The sequence below is a fragment of the Zeus faber genome (genome assembly GCF_960531495.2).
Source record: "Zeus faber genome assembly, chromosome: 17".
Taxonomy (NCBI): Eukaryota; Metazoa; Chordata; class Actinopteri; order Zeiformes; family Zeidae; genus Zeus; species Zeus faber.
In genome coordinates this window covers 13868631-13886456 of record NC_137204.1, presented here as the reverse complement: position 1 = coordinate 13886456, position 17826 = coordinate 13868631, and the positions used below count along the sequence as shown (strand labels likewise).

The 17826-nt window shown below is 43.4% G+C and overlaps 2 protein-coding genes across 6 annotated transcripts; one reads left to right on the top strand and one right to left on the bottom strand.

Moving 5' to 3' along the window:
* Positions 1–1251: 1251 nt before the first annotated feature.
* Positions 1252–11288, bottom strand: st8sia5 (ST8 alpha-N-acetyl-neuraminide alpha-2,8-sialyltransferase 5; the record flags this gene model as incomplete). 5 transcript variants are annotated; one of them, XM_080018425.1, is made up of 9 exons in its annotated part: positions 1252–1714; positions 2707–2799; positions 2904–3016; positions 3147–3291; positions 3430–3570; positions 4707–4799; positions 7373–7468; positions 7809–7916; positions 11143–11288. In XM_080018425.1, the coding sequence occupies 9 exons, from the start codon at positions 11286–11288 to the stop codon at positions 1252–1254; spliced, it is 1398 nt and encodes a 465-aa protein (XP_079874551.1). The 5 variants fall into 5 exon arrangements, with proteins under 5 accessions (XP_079874551.1, XP_079874552.1, XP_079874553.1 ...); XM_080018426.1 differs by having other exon boundaries at positions 3430–3516; XM_080018427.1 differs by lacking the exon at positions 7373–7468 and having other exon boundaries at positions 3430–3516.
* Positions 11289–14198: 2910 nt separating this feature from the next.
* Positions 14199–16660, top strand: rpl37 (ribosomal protein L37). Its single transcript, XM_080018076.1, has 4 exons — positions 14199–14247; positions 15026–15161; positions 15406–15490; positions 16551–16660. The coding sequence occupies exons 1-4, from the start codon at positions 14245–14247 to the stop codon at positions 16618–16620; spliced, it is 294 nt and encodes a 97-aa protein (XP_079874202.1). The 5' UTR covers positions 14199–14244; the 3' UTR covers positions 16621–16660.
* Positions 16661–17826: the final 1166 nt, after the last annotated feature.

The window sequence follows — 17826 nt, the reverse complement described above, 5'->3', positions numbered from 1 at the left end:
AAAATTAAAATACTGCACATGGACACTGGAATCTCAGGGACTCAGATTCAGGTTAAAAAAGACACGAACGTTTGATCAGCGATACACGTGGGTGAACTGCGCATCAGAAAAAGGGTTTGATTTCCCATAAGGCAGCTCGGCTTAAGACATGGATGACGGCAAAAGGCTCCGTTGCAATGGTGGCTGACAAATAGGATGGCCGTGGAAGATTTTGTTCTGCTGTTGTTAAAAAAATCTTTATCAGGCCTTTGTCCAAAACTATCACAAGCCGTAAAAACACTCCGAACACACGAGGAAATCGTCTGGTACTTTTAGGTAAATGGAAGGAAGAAGGCCAGTCAAAAAAAAAGGCCATTTCGAAAGATAAGCGTTAAAATACTCACCCCGTGGAACTTAGGAAATTGTTTAAGAAACTACACAATGAGAGTTACATTTTTGTTGTTGTTTTTGTTTTTTTTTGTTGTTTTTTTCAATTCGATCATTATCAAGTTCTAGGCTGTTGTTTTTTTTATTGAATGTTGTTTTTTGTTTTTTTTCACTCAACATTGAAAGCTGCCACACCCATAGAGTGTCAGAGGAAGAAGAGAGTAGAAACGTGGCACGAGGGAAGGGAGGTGTCGAAGGTGTAGGGCGGCGGCAATAGGACCCCGCAAAGACTTGCGTTGTTGAGTAGAAAGAAAAAACAAACCCCTGTACAGAAATACCACTGAGCCACTGCAAAACTCCACGGAAACGACATCACTAGGAAGACCACGTGTCACATTTTAAAACAAGCATCTCATGGTCGGGGAATCGACAAAGGAAACCACAGTCATTTCATTTGCTATGTAATCAAGTTAAGGTACACATCAAGTAGAGAAATAACATTGTCGACGTTAAAGCGAGCAAACCTTCGACACGGGAATGAAAGTACGGAAAACACACACGTGAACGCTTTCGATAGTTTTAAAACGACAAAGGAAACGCTCAACCCGCCCATCGGCTGAGAAACATCCGTCTGGTGCGCAAAGAGGTAGTCAAGTGGTCGCATCCTCTGCCCCTGGGACCACACGCATCCCGACCGTCCAAAAACAGAATTGCACGTCCTGCTTGATATTTAACAGGTTTTTCTCGCTACTCTCCACCGCCTACATAAATAAAAAATTTACAAAGGTTTCAACAGTGATGACCTTCTTACTTTGCTTTTTTTGAAGTAAAAGTGTGTTTAAAAAGAAATAAATAACATATAACATTGAATTTGAGAGTGGGGGATCAGCTGCATTGCCCCGTGTGCACGTTGATAATTCCGCGCGTGTGCATGTGCAGGAAATTGAAGATCTCGTGGGGCATGGCGTGGAAACCGGGGCGCGGCTTGACGTTGTCGTAGTAATGGTGCGTGATGAAGATGCCGGAGGGGTTCATGGGAAACGCCCAGAAGCCATAGAGGTGGACCTCCTCGCACATCTCCAGGGCGGCCGTCACCAGCATCAGGCCGCTGCTGAGGCGCTTGGCCCGCACGCCCTGCACGGCCCAGAAGCGCTGCACGTTCAGCAGGTACTGGGGGTGGAAGAAGAACACGCCCCTCTGCGAGTCGAAGTCGTCCAGCATGTACTTCACCCGGAAGGACACGTCCGTGTTGCGCGTGTTGTAGAACGCCGGGAGCACCACGGAGGAGTTCTCGTAGTTTTGGAGGACGTCGAAAAATGGCCGCCGCCACTTCTCTAGCTTCTGGAACCTGGAGCGTCGTGGCGACGGAGAGGGAGTGAGGGGACGGAGAGAAAGAGAGAAGGAGAGAACAAAAGGGTGACGCGAGCAACACCGGCCTGGCCAGCCATCCTGATTTGCTACGCTAACTTTCTCTCACTCCACTCATCAGTTTGGAATGGCTCAATCCTTTGATGCATTACATCACCATGCAGTACTATGAGAGGCATTATCATATGATGCATTACCATGAGATGCATTACCGTATGATGCATTATCATATGAAGCATTACCATGATTCATTATCATATGATTCATTACCATATGATGCATTACCAAATAACCCATTAACATATGATGCATTATCATATGATGCATTACCATTTGATGCTTTACCATATGATTCATAATCATATGATGCAAAATCATATGATTCATTACCATATTAGGCATTATCATGTGGTGCATTGCCATATGATGTATTACCATATAATTTATTACCATATTAAACATTATCATATGATGCATGACCATATAATGCATTATCATATGATTAATTACCATATGATGCATCACCATATGATGCGTTACTATGTGATGCATTACCATATAATCCACTACCATGTTTCATTAACATACAATATATTACAATATTAATAATTACCATGTGATGCATTATCCATATTTCATTAACATTCAATATATTACAATAATAAGAATGACCATATGATGCATTACCATATGACTAATCACCATATGGATAATTACCACATTTCATTAACATACAATATATTACCATATGATTCATTATCATATGATCCATTACAATATTTCATTAACATACAATATATTTCCATATTACTAATTACCATATGATGCATTTTCATACAATTCATTAACACACGAAGCATTACCATACAATCCATTACCATTTGATGCATTACCATTTGATGCATTAACTACCAATAAAAGGGAAATAGACCATTTCCAGACTGATGTGTAAGTGTCTTTACAGTCGAGTACCTTTCTGTAATAATGCTTGGATTTATTGTCACTAGATCCGTTTTGGTGCCAACATCTGCCGAATACTTCTCATTGATGGGTGGTATATTGCATCTGTAAAACAAAGACTACTGTTAATGATGTTATTTATTTGAATGACTATCCTCTTTTCAAATTCATATCAGTATCACTGACAGTATTTACAGTATGAGACATACCTAAACACGAAATCTGCCGAGTCAATCTCCTTTCCACATTTGCTGTTTTTGATGATGCCTCCATTCCCAATCACAGCACATTTCTTGTACTGTGACTTTGTGTACGGCATGTCCTTGGAAGACAGACACGTGGTAACTGTCAGACATTTCAGATAAACCTTTGGGATGATCCAGAACACTGGGACTGCTGCACAAACAACATACAACACCCCCCCCCCCCCCCCCAAAAAAAAAGAGACTCACATCTGGGAACATCTTAAAGACCTCGGCCGTGACAGGAAGGATGCCACTGGTGTCCACCTCATACCTCAGCTTGGTTCCCGATGGAGTGTTCCTCTTGGTGGTGAACAAAAAGGACGGAGCATTACAGCACCGAGACAGAGACGCCCTTTTAGAAAACAACCAAAACAAAGGGAGAGATTAGAGTGAAACACCCAAACACCCCAAAACCGAGCACGGGAATACACCCTTTTGTGTGAGACGTGTGAGAGCTTACAAAGCTATAAAAGGATGAGCCACTGCTTACTTGAAGTTGCTGGTCTCCGATTTGTTCTGTTCCCATTTGCAAACCTGTAGGTTTCTCCATCTTTCAAAAAGCTCTGAGGTTTTCACCCTTGCAAGGGGAGACAGGCAACAACAATGAGGCAAAGGGAGAGACGAGCTTTCTCTGGTTAAAGAAAAATAAATCGTTTTAATAAAAGGCGTCACGGCTCAACGTGTCCTTGGATCTGGAAACTAACTGTGCAACCCTAATAGATACAGAGCACAAGGCTTTCTGGTCTTTAAATAGCCTTTCTCTGAATAGTTCCCCTTTGTCTGACATTTCCTCCAGATGATGATGGGAGATGGGATGTGCTCTGCGAGGCTTTGAGTGTATGGGAGAGTGACGGCGGCGGGAGCTTTTGAACCAGGGCTCCCAGTACGGCTTCTAATTGGGCCCGAAGCCTCCTTCAAATCGGAGACGTCTGGAGGAGGCGTTGACTAAATTGTCCACGACGACCACAAGGACCGCCACCGTTTGACCACAAGCATCATCGCCGAGATGGAGGCTGAAAAGACACCAATCTTGCGGCATCATTTAAATATGACGTTGTTGTTCATATGTCGTTTAGTCATCATTACAAATGTAAACAAACATAGACAAAATACTGACTAACCATCAGAGGCCCTGCAAGGATTTTCAATTTCCGGCTGGAATGATGACACTGGACAAATGATAATACAAATAGCCATACCTATTTGAAATGCTTGCACGATTGCATTTTAATGATACGTAACAACATATGCTGGTAAGCATGACTGTATATTTTGGACTGAAAAGTAGACGAACGTCACTGCAAGCGCCTGCATGTGGGCGGGGCCTCAGGCTCAGTGTGGGCGGAGTCTCCGGTGTGTGGGCGGAGCCTGGGACCTACCGATAGCTGCTGTGTTTCTGATACAGAGGAATCTACGTGAAATTAACATTTTAGTTCTTGTCCATATAATGATTGTATTTGAGTCGGCTTTACATTTCCCGGACTTCATTCTGAAAAGTGTCCAGGGTTTTTAAAATAACACAAGGAAACAAAGTAATTTGTCAATACTCCATACTTGTATATATATTTTTTTATTCATACAAAAATAGACACATTAAATCCTGTTGGTTAACTGTTCTCATAATATATGCACTTATTTGTTAATTTTCATTTTTTTTTATCAAAAATGGTTGACGGCCAAGCAAAACGGTTGCCAACCGCTGGCTTTGGTAAACCCTGTTAAATGGTCATTAAAACAGTGTCATTATTTGTATATATAAACACTCACATGGTCAAGACCTTAACATCCATAATCTCCTGCCTGAGCTCCTTGCATGCAGTGGAGTTGTAGTCATAGGCTCCATCATATGAGTCCAGATACCTGAAAGGACAGACACAGTCATACTGTTGCTAAACACATCCACACACTGGTTGGCAGATCTATAAGAAAGTAGAGGAGATAAAACGCTTTAAAATTCATATTGTTAAAAATATTTAACCGTGACATCATAATTTAATTTCAGTTAGACCCAATACGACAACAAAGACATCAGTGGTGCATCTTAGTGAAGGAAAATTATGCTGGACCCTCGTTATCAATTCATTTAGCATCTTAAATAATGAGATATACTTGACATCAAATGACTAGTCATTTTCAGAAAATGATGAACAATTTATTTTGAGTTGGCATGACAACTTTCACTGGCGTGGTGTGATGGTTCCGTGAATCGTAACGGCAGACACACAAATGAGACAAAAAAATGAGAATGGAGTGAATCGATGGATGACCTCTAGTTGTGTGTCTGGTGCATGTGAGTTAGACTCTCTGCTTGTATGAAGCAGGAACATTACGATTGGATCATTAAAAACTACGGATTACGTGATGACAAGTAATCTCTTTAACATTTTGCATTGTGTCATGCATACTCACTCACACATACATGCTCATGCACACATAATCATAATGTAGACACAGTTATCATTCTCGCAGTTGGAAGAAAGAAAAAACAAAACAAAAAAAAAAAAAAACACCTGATATTATGATGACCAGACCTCCAACCACCCATGTCGGGGGAATTTTAATTATTGAATAATCTTCTGAAAGATATTTCAGACAGAAGAAGAAAACAAATGCATGGAATCATCATACTCAGATGAGGACCTTAAACCAAAAGCACATTAAGATTGTGTTGAATGTGGCAGTGTGATGAAATATTTACAAATAATGACATCTGGGTGATGGCGTTAGAGAAATTAAAATATAAATAAAACATTTAATGACAGGATGGATCTTATTTGTTTAGAAGTTGCACTTCGTCCATGCAACAAACTTGAAAAGGGGAATGTCTGGTAGTGATTATTATTATTATTATTATTATTAATATTATTATTATTATTATTATTATTATTATTATGATTATGATTATGATTATGATTATGATTGTTATTATTATTGTTGTTGTTATTATTATTATTATTATTATTATTATTATTATTATTATCATTATTATCATCACCATTATTATTATTATTATTATTATTATTATCATTATTATCATCACCATTATTATTATTATTATTATTATTATTAAGCATCTCCTTCAGAACTCAATTTGAATGAGCTCTTTTAACATAAGGATGTCTTTAGGAACCAAAATGCAAAACAATATCTACTTTCTCTTCTTATATATACGCTATATATAGAAATGAAAAGTGTGCTATCAGTGAGGAAACACACAAAAGAACGCAATGCTTGAATCTGAGGGGGATGCCGTTATGAAATGCTGATTATGTATTAACCAAACCCGTTAATTCCCTTATTTGACCTGTTATCTTGCTGTTGGCTTGAAGAAAGGAGAGGAAATCTGATGCTGCTAATGGCAGCCATCAAGTTGAGCGTTCTGAGTGAATAATTAGTAGGTTTAAGAGTGATGGAATGGAGTGAGACACGTTGAAAAACGATCGCCTGTGGCTGTGGAAGTAAAACTAAAGAAAATCGTCAGAAACAAAACCAAATGACCAGCGACAAACGTCACTTAAAAAAAAGGCGTCCAAAAAGAACAGAATGGAACGCTGGTATGAAACCAAACACATGAGAAACAATGGAACTGGTTGTCTACATCCACCTGATGATGCAGTGTATTTCCATGAGTTTTTTGTGGGTAAGACGTTTCGGAGCGGCAGATGTATTTTAACACGTGAGGGGCGGCCTATATTTTTGGGTTGGAGATACAAGTAAATCTGGGTTTAGCCGATAGAATGGAGCGTTTGGAGTTCAGCACTAGGAGGAAAAACAGAAGTAGTACATGACTCGATGGGACGACTATATTTAGCGGGCCGTCTCAGATAAACCACGCCGCACTGGTTTAGGGCCAGCCTAATGAGTGGCGCTAATGGGAATCAAACCGGCTACCGGTGTGCGCTCTACAGGGAGCTCCGGAAGCAAAGACCGGACCGGGTTCCCGTCTCTTTTTTCGCGGCAAAATAAAAAGCAAAGTAGAAAAAGTGGATAATCCGGGTACGGAGAGAGAGAGAGGGAGAGAGAGAGAGAGAGAGAGAGAGAGAGAGAGAGAGAGACACAATGCAGATGTGAGAAGAGAATATAAGAGTGGCGCTGTGCACAACACATGAACACACAGGGGTCGAGGAGGACAAGGCATTTGGAGATGGGTGCTGGGATGGGACACAGAGGCGCGAGGAGAAGCCAGCGCATCGGCAGGAGGCTCTGGCTTTAAACGAGCTTCTCACAGGGGTGGGGTGGGGTGGGGTGGGGGGCGTTCGGAAGGTCAAGGCGGAAAAAAGGGTCGGACAACATGCACGAGCAAGTCTGAGGTGCAACCACCACTGAAAAAAAGACATGAGACTTTATCCCTTTCGGACTAATGGGAAAGAAAAAAAAGAGGCATTCTGGGGTTTCTGTGAAAGTACTTTGGAAGTGCCTTCAGACGGGCCTACCTTTGAGAGCGTTTTTTTGTCTTCTTAATATCGGCTAGGCAGCGTGTGACTATTACGGGGCTCTGTGAATCAGGCTGTAAATTCTGACGGAAACATCTGTCAACATGCAGACACGTCAAGTTAGAGTTAAAATGTGCGACTCAGTCCCGTGACATCCATCAATCAGCCCTTTCCTAAATGAGAGACAAGTAAGAACAAAGTCTAAATGTGCTGCATTTTTTTATTTTTTTATTTTTTTATTTTCCCCTCTTCTCTTCCGCTACTCGTAATTGCAGGAGATTGGGGGATGCATCGGTGGCCCAGTTCACGCATGCAGAGCTGGGTCATCGCTACCAGTGGATTTTAAACATTGCCTTTCCTCACACTTCACTGTCTCTGTCTCTCGCTCTGTTTTCTCAGAGGTGTTGTGCAGGTCAGTTGCTTTGTGAAAAAGTACCTTTTCTTCCCATTTCTGGCAGGCCTCAGAGATCCGTCATCCGAGAAATTAATGGGACCGCTCCAATTCCCCGTTTCGTCCCCTTTGAGTCGGCTAAACTGTTGCGCACTAGTAAGAAAATCAGTCAGTTTATTCTGGATTTATTGCCTTGATGTGCAAAAGTCAAACACATGTGGCCCGTACCCATTCACTCACTCACCCAACTCTTATATGTCAACATACATACACATAAACATAAATGGGATCAACAGTAAAAGTAGGACACCAGGGTTAGAATCTAGTGCGTGTCTATGTTGTCGCACCATAATGTGACAAAACACCTTTATCTCTCGTCAATATGCAGGATTTAGAGAATTGCAAGAAACTACGTTGAAATCACAAGGATCTGGAATCGTCTCGGAAATAAAAAAAATCCGCACTACGCATACACACAGGGTGTAACCTGTACGCCTCGAATTTAAAATATGTGAGGACACACACACACACACACACTGACACACACACACACACACACACACACTTAATAAAAAAGGTAACATTCAGGTGACATTTCCGTGTGGGAAATTCAAACAACCTGTCTCGACGCTCTATGCCCGTGAGTCATCTTCGCATGTGGGAGTTCTAAATGCGTCAGCAGAGCACTCGTGGGAAAACAAAAAAACAAACAAAAGATAAATAAAAAATACCTCTCTTCAGAGTGCATTTGTGCATTTGTGACAGAGCACTCATGCCGGTAAAGAGGTGCAGGCCCATACAGCGTCTGTGAGTGCTACGGTGCTGCCGTGCCCGGCATCTAAGAGCAGATATGCACTTTGCAGAATGCAATCGGGAAACCTGAAAATCAGATTATTTACCAAATATACATCTGTGTATATAGCCGACTCAGTCAGCCTATTTTATTACTGAGATCAATTATTACGGCTACACCTCGTGTACCCTTACTTTGGTGAGACCGATGTTTTTAGAGGTCGTTCATCACCCGGGTTACGACCATAATTAGTGCTATGATTTACCCGGGAACTCACGCAGTCGTGCTTTACTCTACTCCCGAGAGGGATCAGAACCAAGGTGTAGTTTACAGGTAGAATGAACGCAATTACCTGACGAGGACCCCTTTCCACCGCACAGGGAATGCATCTATTAAACGGTTGCTGTTTTGGAATGGAATTCTCTTTTGAGTCGGACGGGTCAAGATTGCTGGATTCTCAGGCCCACCGCAGCGCTTTGATTCACAAGCTACCAACCGACTGAGCATTCGTTTCTATCTCCTGACTTTGGAAATCAGCAGGTTTGGGGACAATCCGATCATCAGTAAATGCACTGAGATTTTAATGGGGTGTTTATATGTTATACCCCCCCACAAAGGCATTTTAATTCCAGGCATTGCATTTTCCTTGGGGGGTATTTTAGACTGATCTATTCAAGCCGGGGAGCGGAAGGGTGGCTGACACATCTCTGACACACAACCGACGGTGTGTTTCGTAATCATCTTCATGTGAATTGATACTACCGCAGAGCTACACCGCCCCAAAAAGACAGCGGCGGACGGGGAACACGAACGTCTTTCCAACTGGAAAACGAATCGGAGAAGAATCCAAATCATTCGTTGACTTGACGGATGCATGCGTCCTCACGCAGTTGAGGGTAAGAAATGGCGGGACTGAGTTTTCCTCTGCGAGCAACCAAATCTGGGTGCTGCCTTTCTGGTGCGGAGCGCTCTGATAAATAATGTAAATAATACATAAATATTAAAGAGGACGCCGACATGCTCTCAGGCTGGGTGCGAGCGTCAGGAGGAGCTGGGACCAAGGACATTAACTTGTGACGCTTCAACCTTAGGTATCTCTAATCTACCTTGGGATCTCACACACACACACACACACACACACAACCACGCACACACAACCACGCGCGCACACACACACAACCACGCATACACACACACAACCACGCACGCACGCACAACCACACACACACACATACAATCTTCTGCATCCCTACACAGCCTTTTATCCCCTTTCGGCCTTCCACACTCAGTGTTTCACCCCTAACCCCCATCTCTCTCTCTCTCTCTCTCTCTCTCTCTCTCTCTCTCTCTCTCTCTCTCTCTCTCTCTCTCTCTCTCTCTCTCTCTCTCTCTCTCTCTCTCTCTCTCTCTCTCTCTCTCTCTCTCTCTCTCCCCCCCCCCCCTCCTCCCTCTTTACCCGCTAGCACCGAGCGGTGCAGAGGGAGCGTGGCAAAATGGCTGCCACGGAGCCCGCCGCTGCTCCCCATGCAAATGCACTGCTTCCCTCCTCACTCCCAGGTCGGGGTTCTCGGAGGACGGGACGCAGGCAGGAGGTGTGTCTTTGTGCCCGGATTCATGCACGTCGCCGGACCCGTCCGGATGTCATGAATCACCGTGGTATCGGCAGGACAGCCCGGTGGGGGTGGGTCTCGCAGGGTGGGGTGGGGTGGGGTGGGGCACGGGGGGGGGGGGGGGGGGCAGGAGCAGATAGATTGCAGCACATGTATGCTTGCTTGTCAAGCAAAAGCCATAATGTGCTATCTGTAGAGTATCTGGTGGTGGTGGTGTTTTTTTTTTTTTTTCCCCGCTCGCCATTCCTGTGATTGCCTATCGACTACACAGTCGACATCCCAGCTTTCTCAGCATCTGCTCGTCTCAGGAGGCAATTTGTCTCGGGGAATAAAAAAACAAAGAGGCTCGCGGGCCTGCGGCTAGGGGCGGGGGCCGTGGCGGGGGTTACCGTTAAGAAATACACATCATCCTCAATGTGTTGCTGATCAGATGCCCGTAGCCATCAGCAGCACGAACAAATTGATGCAATAATAATCTGACACCCTTTGTAAGATGTAGGCTGTGACCAGTCGAGGAGGCTGACGGAAAAAAATCAAATTAAAATCTCCAAAAGAATAAAGGGAAAACCACACCATACACGGCTTGAGCACTGTGTATGGTGGGAATGTGATGCTTCAGTTCCAAAAAAAAAAACAACATCTAATGAAAGCAGTTTATTGGCAAAACATGGAGGCTTAGCAGCTATTGTTGTTTTTCCGCTGTTAAAGCTGGTTTCGCCTATATCTAAAAGCTAAAACATCATCCACGCTAGACCATCATTTGTCATTTAGCTTCTAGACAACTGTTGTGATTATATTATGGTAAGAAAATAATAATAATAAGCATATGCATGATTTTTTTTTTTTTTTTGGCACATGCAGTGTATATCATTCTTGTATTTCCCTGGCACTGAATGTTGTAGTAAATATATACAGTGTAGGCTAAGGCCCTGCACCGGTTCCACTGTGTGTTTATAGTCAGAAGGCACAGGCTTACCTCTTGATGTAGTTTTTCCCATAGAGAATCTGTTGCAGCAGCGTGACAAGTCCGAACGCGCAAATAAATATGAAGCAAAGCGACCGGTTGCCGAGTAAATCTTTACCCGACGAGGGGTCGGCGTATCCCATTCTTTTGCGCAGCATCCAGGGCGGCCTGTGTCCCCGGCCGGTTAGGGCTGGGTCTGCGATGCATTCAGGGGGAGCCGCTCGGGCCTCTCCTCACCGCTCCGCAGCGCATTTTCTTTTTTTCCAACCCGCATTCGGAATTCATTTAATTCGGCGACGTGGCCACGGCGCGGAACTCACTCATGTCTCCCGCAAATGTTGCTATTTGTCACCGACCGCGGCGCAGGCAGGAGCGCTGTTCCCGCTCACATCCAAAATGAAAATGTCTACCTGCATGTATTCTTTTGTTTGTTGTTGTTGTTGTTGTTGCTGTTGTTGTTTTGCTCGCAAAAAGTGGATTTCCCCTGGTGGGCAACGGGCTCCTGCCGAAACTCTTTGTTTGTGTCGATGCGGTGCGGCGGCTGGATGGATGGGTGGAGGGAGGGAGGGAGGGAGGGAGGGAGGGGAGGCAGCGACGCAGATGTCCCGGACGCTGTGGACGCTCCACCGCGGTGCTGCGATCGTTGTCCGGCGGACAAAGCTAAAAGGAAAGAAGAAAAACAAACAAAAAAAAAACAAAACCCCAGCCCCAGAACAGACGCTTTATTCTCGGTGTCTAGACGGGGTGGAACTATTGTTCGCCTCAAAAATCCCGACCCGTGTGGTGAGAGGGGCAGGACGCTGAGACGCAGGGGCGGCCGGAGCGGTCAGCGGTGCTGATGCTGCGCCGCTCTGCAGTGCGGCCGGCGGGCGGCGCTGCGGAGCGTCGGAAAGCGCACGCCCCTTGTGCGCGTCTTCTGCAAGGACGAACCAAGACCGCCAGCATGCATGTCCGAATACGAAAATAGAACAATTGGTAAATAAATACATGTGAAAATAAACAAACAGGCAAATAAATGAATACATACAAACATAAACAAATATACAAATAAATAGATAGATAAATAAATAACTAAATACAGACATATACATACATACATACATACATACATACATACATACATACATACATACATACATACATACATACATACATACATACATATACAAATAAATAAATCGATTTATAAATTAATAAATAAATACATACATACATATATAAATAAATACTTACATACATACATACATACATACATACATACATACATACATACATAAACAAATAAATAAATAAATACATAAATATTCATTAATAAAAATATGCCTTTTTTCAAGTAAATATATGGTCTCTGAGGTCCCCAAAACATGTTTTTCAAGTTTTTTGCTGAAAATTCCACTCCGATTATGCATTCGAGCCACTCTGACATGCGTCCAATCCACCCTGTCGGAAAACGGGCTGTTTCAGTGGGAGGAGCCTCCCCGCCGAGGCCCCTCGCCCGGTGAGCCAATGGGGTTTTGTTTGTTACTGATCTCACCTCATCACTCTACCAAAATCGGTTTCTGAACAAATTTGAGGCGAGGAATATGCAATCCAGTTGCTGAATCTTCACTCATATTAGATCTACAAGGCCTCTTTTAAAAATCTGACTTTCACCGCAGTGTCCGGAGCAGTGTGGAGCTTGGAGCGGGGTGGGATACAGCGAGGCTCGGGTCTTTTTTTGTGTCATTTAATTACGGAAACGTCAGGAAAAAAAAAAAAAGGCATCTCCAGTTTTGTTTGGAGAAACGCGGAACGAATCATATGCGGCAGCCTACAATACAAAACACACGGCAGAATTATTTTTGCAATACTTAGAATACCTCGTCTACAGTTTTGTCATGGACAGTCGGTATTAATTCATCTTTCTTTTAAAAGATTTGTGCTGGTTTCTGCAGCCAACAGAGCACCTCCAACCGTGGGTGGAGTTACTCAGATGGAGGGCGGCTCTAATTCTACTGTGTCTCAACGCCACATAGTACTGAGACACAAAGCTGAGCGGCTCTTTTCGGGACACGTTTTCTGAATTAGAACGCTCACAACAAACTGACCGGGTTGTCTTATTCAACAGTTTGGGGGCAACTAGGGGCCAGAGCTGAAAGGCCCTCAATGTAACTGCGTGCTTTCTTTCTGAGAAAAGAAATGCAAAAAAATCTCACCACTATTATGGGACACAATTATTAAACCTTTCTATTTCAAGCTATCTTGATTCTTTACCGGCTGTAACTGGGCTGTAGCTGGAACACATCTATCATGTGGGGGTGGCATGGAAACGATACTGGATAAAGTGACACTTTAAAGAAACCGCCTTCAGAGGTGCGTACATCGTCCTCACATAAAGGGGTTTGGTGAATGGTTGATCAAGACTGTCGGGGGTGTGGGAATGGTGTGGTTATTCCCTACCAGGCTGCCTATCAACATGATAGTTGGTCCGATTCAGGGTGAATTACGAAAGCTTCCGAGTCACCGAAAAATCCAAACTTTTTCAATGGTCACAATCACAGAGTACAAATAAATGGTAGTGTAAATCCTTCGAACATTGTGCAGATAACTAAAAGAAAAAGGCAAGATAAGTGTTACACATTTAGGGTTTGTTAAATTGTGGGTTCGCTTTCAACCGACGTGTTTAAAGTAGGGAATTGTATGAACAATGACTATTTAAAAAACGTATTGAAAATATATCGAATATATATTTTATTCATGTTGTGTTTTATTCATTACTGCGGACCGACCCTGTGACTATGTAGCGCCCCCTTTGGAACACTTGGCGCCATTGTAGAACTTCAGCGATTCAGCGCTAAAATTCCCTGGAATTTACCCCGTCAGTTGTTATTAAATGGAAACGTGAATAGCTCGATATTAATCTCATAAAAATGTACCGTGGCCTAGGTTTCGGCCTGGTCATCAATCCGATTGATATTCAGACAAACGGAAGGGGAGACTTGTTACTTTTGAATTCCACTTGCTCGCCACGACCTGTCGGTGCCATTTTGTGGTTGCACCGGAAGTAGTACGGGTGCCATTTAGTGCGACACAGGTTCCGCCTCCTTTCTCTTTTCCCTTGGTCGCAGGAAGACAATGGTATGGCGCCGCGCTTCTCGAAATAAATCCCGCAACATCGGCTCTGCGGATGCTTCGTCGCTTACGAATTGTCGACACGCTCCTAGTTGCGGGACGCTGAAGTAGTTTGAAATGAGTATCATGCACATTGGGACGGAATTTTGGTCATAAGGCCGCTGTTTGCCGTCCTCTCGTCCAATGCTCATTTCAGTCGCTAGCTCTAGCACGGCGGCTCACTGTAGCGGCTTATGTTGTGCTCGCAGTATGTGGGGGGTGTTTGGTAACAACGTGAGGACAGGCCACGCCACCTTAACGTGTTGGTGTTTTTTCTCTCTCTCTCTCTTGCAATATGGAATAAATAATCCTGATTTGGCCGACTTTGTAGTTTGAAATCGTAACCGCTAGCAGTTGTGTTGGCCTCGGGTTGCAACGGGCTACCTGGCTCGCAGGCTGAACAAGTGAGTGGTTTGCGAACGAGCTTAAATGAGTCAACAGGACTGTCCATAGTATAAGTTAATGAATCAAGCCTATGCCTTCTAGAATGCAATTGTATGTAACTACGTAAAAGCGTCCCACTTATCCCACCCAAAATGGTGTTTGCTGTAATATATCTTGCGGTAACACCGTCTGTTAGTCTTGTCAGTGATGCTAAACAAATACAAATGTCTGAACATATGATTTCTTGTGATTCGTATTCCTTATCTGAGACAAGACTTGAGAAAAAAAACAAAAAAACCTGTAATGAGAGTGAGCTGTGGGTATTGTACCTGACCTCCGCTGTGCCTGTGTTGTGTTTCAGACGAAGGGGACATCATCCTTTGGCAAGCGTCGCAATAAGACGCACACCCTGTGCCGTCGCTGTGGGTCCAAGGCCTACCACCTGCAGAAATCTGCCTGTGGCAAGTGTGGCTACCCCGAGAAGCGCAAGAGAAAGTGTAAGTAACTTGAACGAAGTGATGCCGCGTTAAGGGGCACAAGGCTCGTGTGGCGTTTGGATCTATTGCAGAAAGATACGGGAAACCAGCGAAAGGGGTTGGATGTTGTGGTGGAACGTCGAGGAGGAGACGCGGAGTGCTTCCACTTAATGTTCCTCCGGGATCTTGAAGTGAGATGTTACTCGCGACGGTGCGGACCGCTGCAGTGCGGTGGAGTCAATGCTGTTTGGGTTTTCGTTTATAGACAACTGGAGTGCCAAGGCCAAGAGGAGGAACACCACGGGGACTGGTCGTCTGAGGCATCTTAAGGTTGTCTACCGCAGATTCAGGTGAGTGCTGGGGATCAGGAGTTTTAGTTACAGGAATTGTACTGTTACTCTGAAAGGACAGAGTGAGTACCCGTGCAGTATATTGTGTGGACTTGTCATCTGGCAAAGCTTGTTTATTTCTCCCTCTTTAGAAAACAAAGCCATTTGTTTAGCTTATTGGGGACACAGTAATTCTGTAACAAATTGTGGTCCGTTACAGGCTATAAAATGTAGAGAACACAAAATATTGAATGTGAATTTCATACAAAACCAGTTAAGATGTCTAATGGGTTATTCTAGTAAATTAATGGTCCATCTAGACTGTTAAGTGAAAGTAATGGACTGGATTGGTACATTTTACATTTAGTTTTAACCTACACTAAAACTTGAGCCTCCCAATTGATGTACGGTTTATTTGATAGCCAGTGCTCCAGTGGTGTCTCTTTATAACAAAACATTTAATATCATAAGGAGTTGGTTTGCTGACAAGTTGTGATGATTTTTTTTAAAATTTCTTATTTTCAACTGTTGATACAGTATTCTCTATAACTTGCGTTGCTTTTTGCACACTGGTTTGTGATGAATGAGATGTAATACATCTAGGTCATCTCTCCCTGACACATGTACAATTTCTTAGAGCTTATTAAATGATGGTAATCCTGGTTAAAATAGACAGACTTCAAGTTTAGTGGTAATTATGGCATTTGTAGACTTTCTTTTAAAAATATATAAACATCCGTGTTTACATCGCTTGGGTGGACTGTACCTATTGACTTAATTGGGTCACTTTTAAGAGTGTGTGCCTGTTGGACCCGCTGCTGCTTACCAGTGATGTTGAAATAAATGTCTGAACAAATGACATCCATATGATATCAATGTTTCACTGAGGTAAGCTTCCATGTATCTTATAACTTAAGCGCAGCGGGGACACTTTACTTATCTGTAGGTTGAGGTCAAAAAGGATTGTTTCCTTTCTACCTGACAAAGACAACATTTGATATTAATCCTACCGAAACCTTAAGTTTGTTACCCACCCCGTACCCAGTTTTAATGTTTTCCTTGTCTTTAATCCCCTCTCCAGGAATGGATTCCGTGAAGGGACCACCCCTAAACCCAGACGTGCTGCAGTGGCCGCCTCCAGTTCCTCCTAAAATACAGTCTTTTGGTTAAATAAATGTGCTGTTAAAAGTGTCAGGAGTCCTGTGTTTTCTATGTAATGTCTTAAATGGTCTCTTAAATCTCATTTAAATTTGTATCTTAATTGCACTGTTCTTTCTGCTGTAACGCCTGAATTTCACTTCTGCAATTAATAAAGTTTTTGTTCACATCCTTGAAAGCTAATGTTAGTAAAATGTGGCTATTACATTTAGAAATGCATGTTCAATGGCTATACATGTGTGAAAGTGACACTTGTATTTGTTAACTTTTCATTTGACAAGAGCAGCAACTGGGTTGAGGGGAACATGGAATATTGCAGTAGGGCTGTAAACTAAACTGCATGTGACATTGACTTATTTTGCATTTGGTGGTGGAGCTGCTGGTCCTGAGGAGTCTCGCTGGCGTCCCTGGATAGTTATTCCTGCATGTGTTGAATGGTTAGACTGCAGTGCCTTGTGTGGAAGTTGCAGCTTACTCCCAGTCAAGATGCAGGTGCATATTTTTCTTGAGCTTGCGACGGGTTTCTCAGAAAAGCCAATTTGAGATCACAGCAGCAGAGTGACATTCCAATAAGTGTGATGAACCACACGCTTGTACAAAAACACACAAAGCCCTATTTCCTACATACTCAGAAGCACAGCACTGGATCTTTAATATGTCAAACTTCGTTATATTCCCTGCCACCCCAGTGGGGCATTCGCTCACTAGCTGAGTGATGGGCTTGGGTTCAGTTGTAAAACCCACAAAAAAAACAGCTTATTTCCAATGTAAAATGACTAAATCATTTTCATTGACTAGCATGGCCGTGCGGGCTAAATCATACAAAGATATTCTGAGATTGGGCAAATTGAGGGTCCTTGATGTGGTAAAGGTTAAGGATCACTTACGTTTACACTCTGAATGGATCCCCTTGTGCATATTAAGGTAGAGCTACGCACCGATCAGCCACGACATGAAGACTGACGTTAAGTAAATGACGTCCCCAAGCAGGGAAAATGGACAAGCGTAAGGATCGGAGCGACTTTGACAAGGGCCAAATTGTGATGGGCTGGACAATTTGGTCAGAGCATCTACGGCAGGTCTTGTGTTCCTGGTATGCAGTGGTTCGTACCGACCAAACGTGCAAAGGTTTCCTTTTAACTTTAAAATAAAGTAAAAAGGATCATCACGGTCGTTGCCTCACCCGCCTCGTGCGGGCA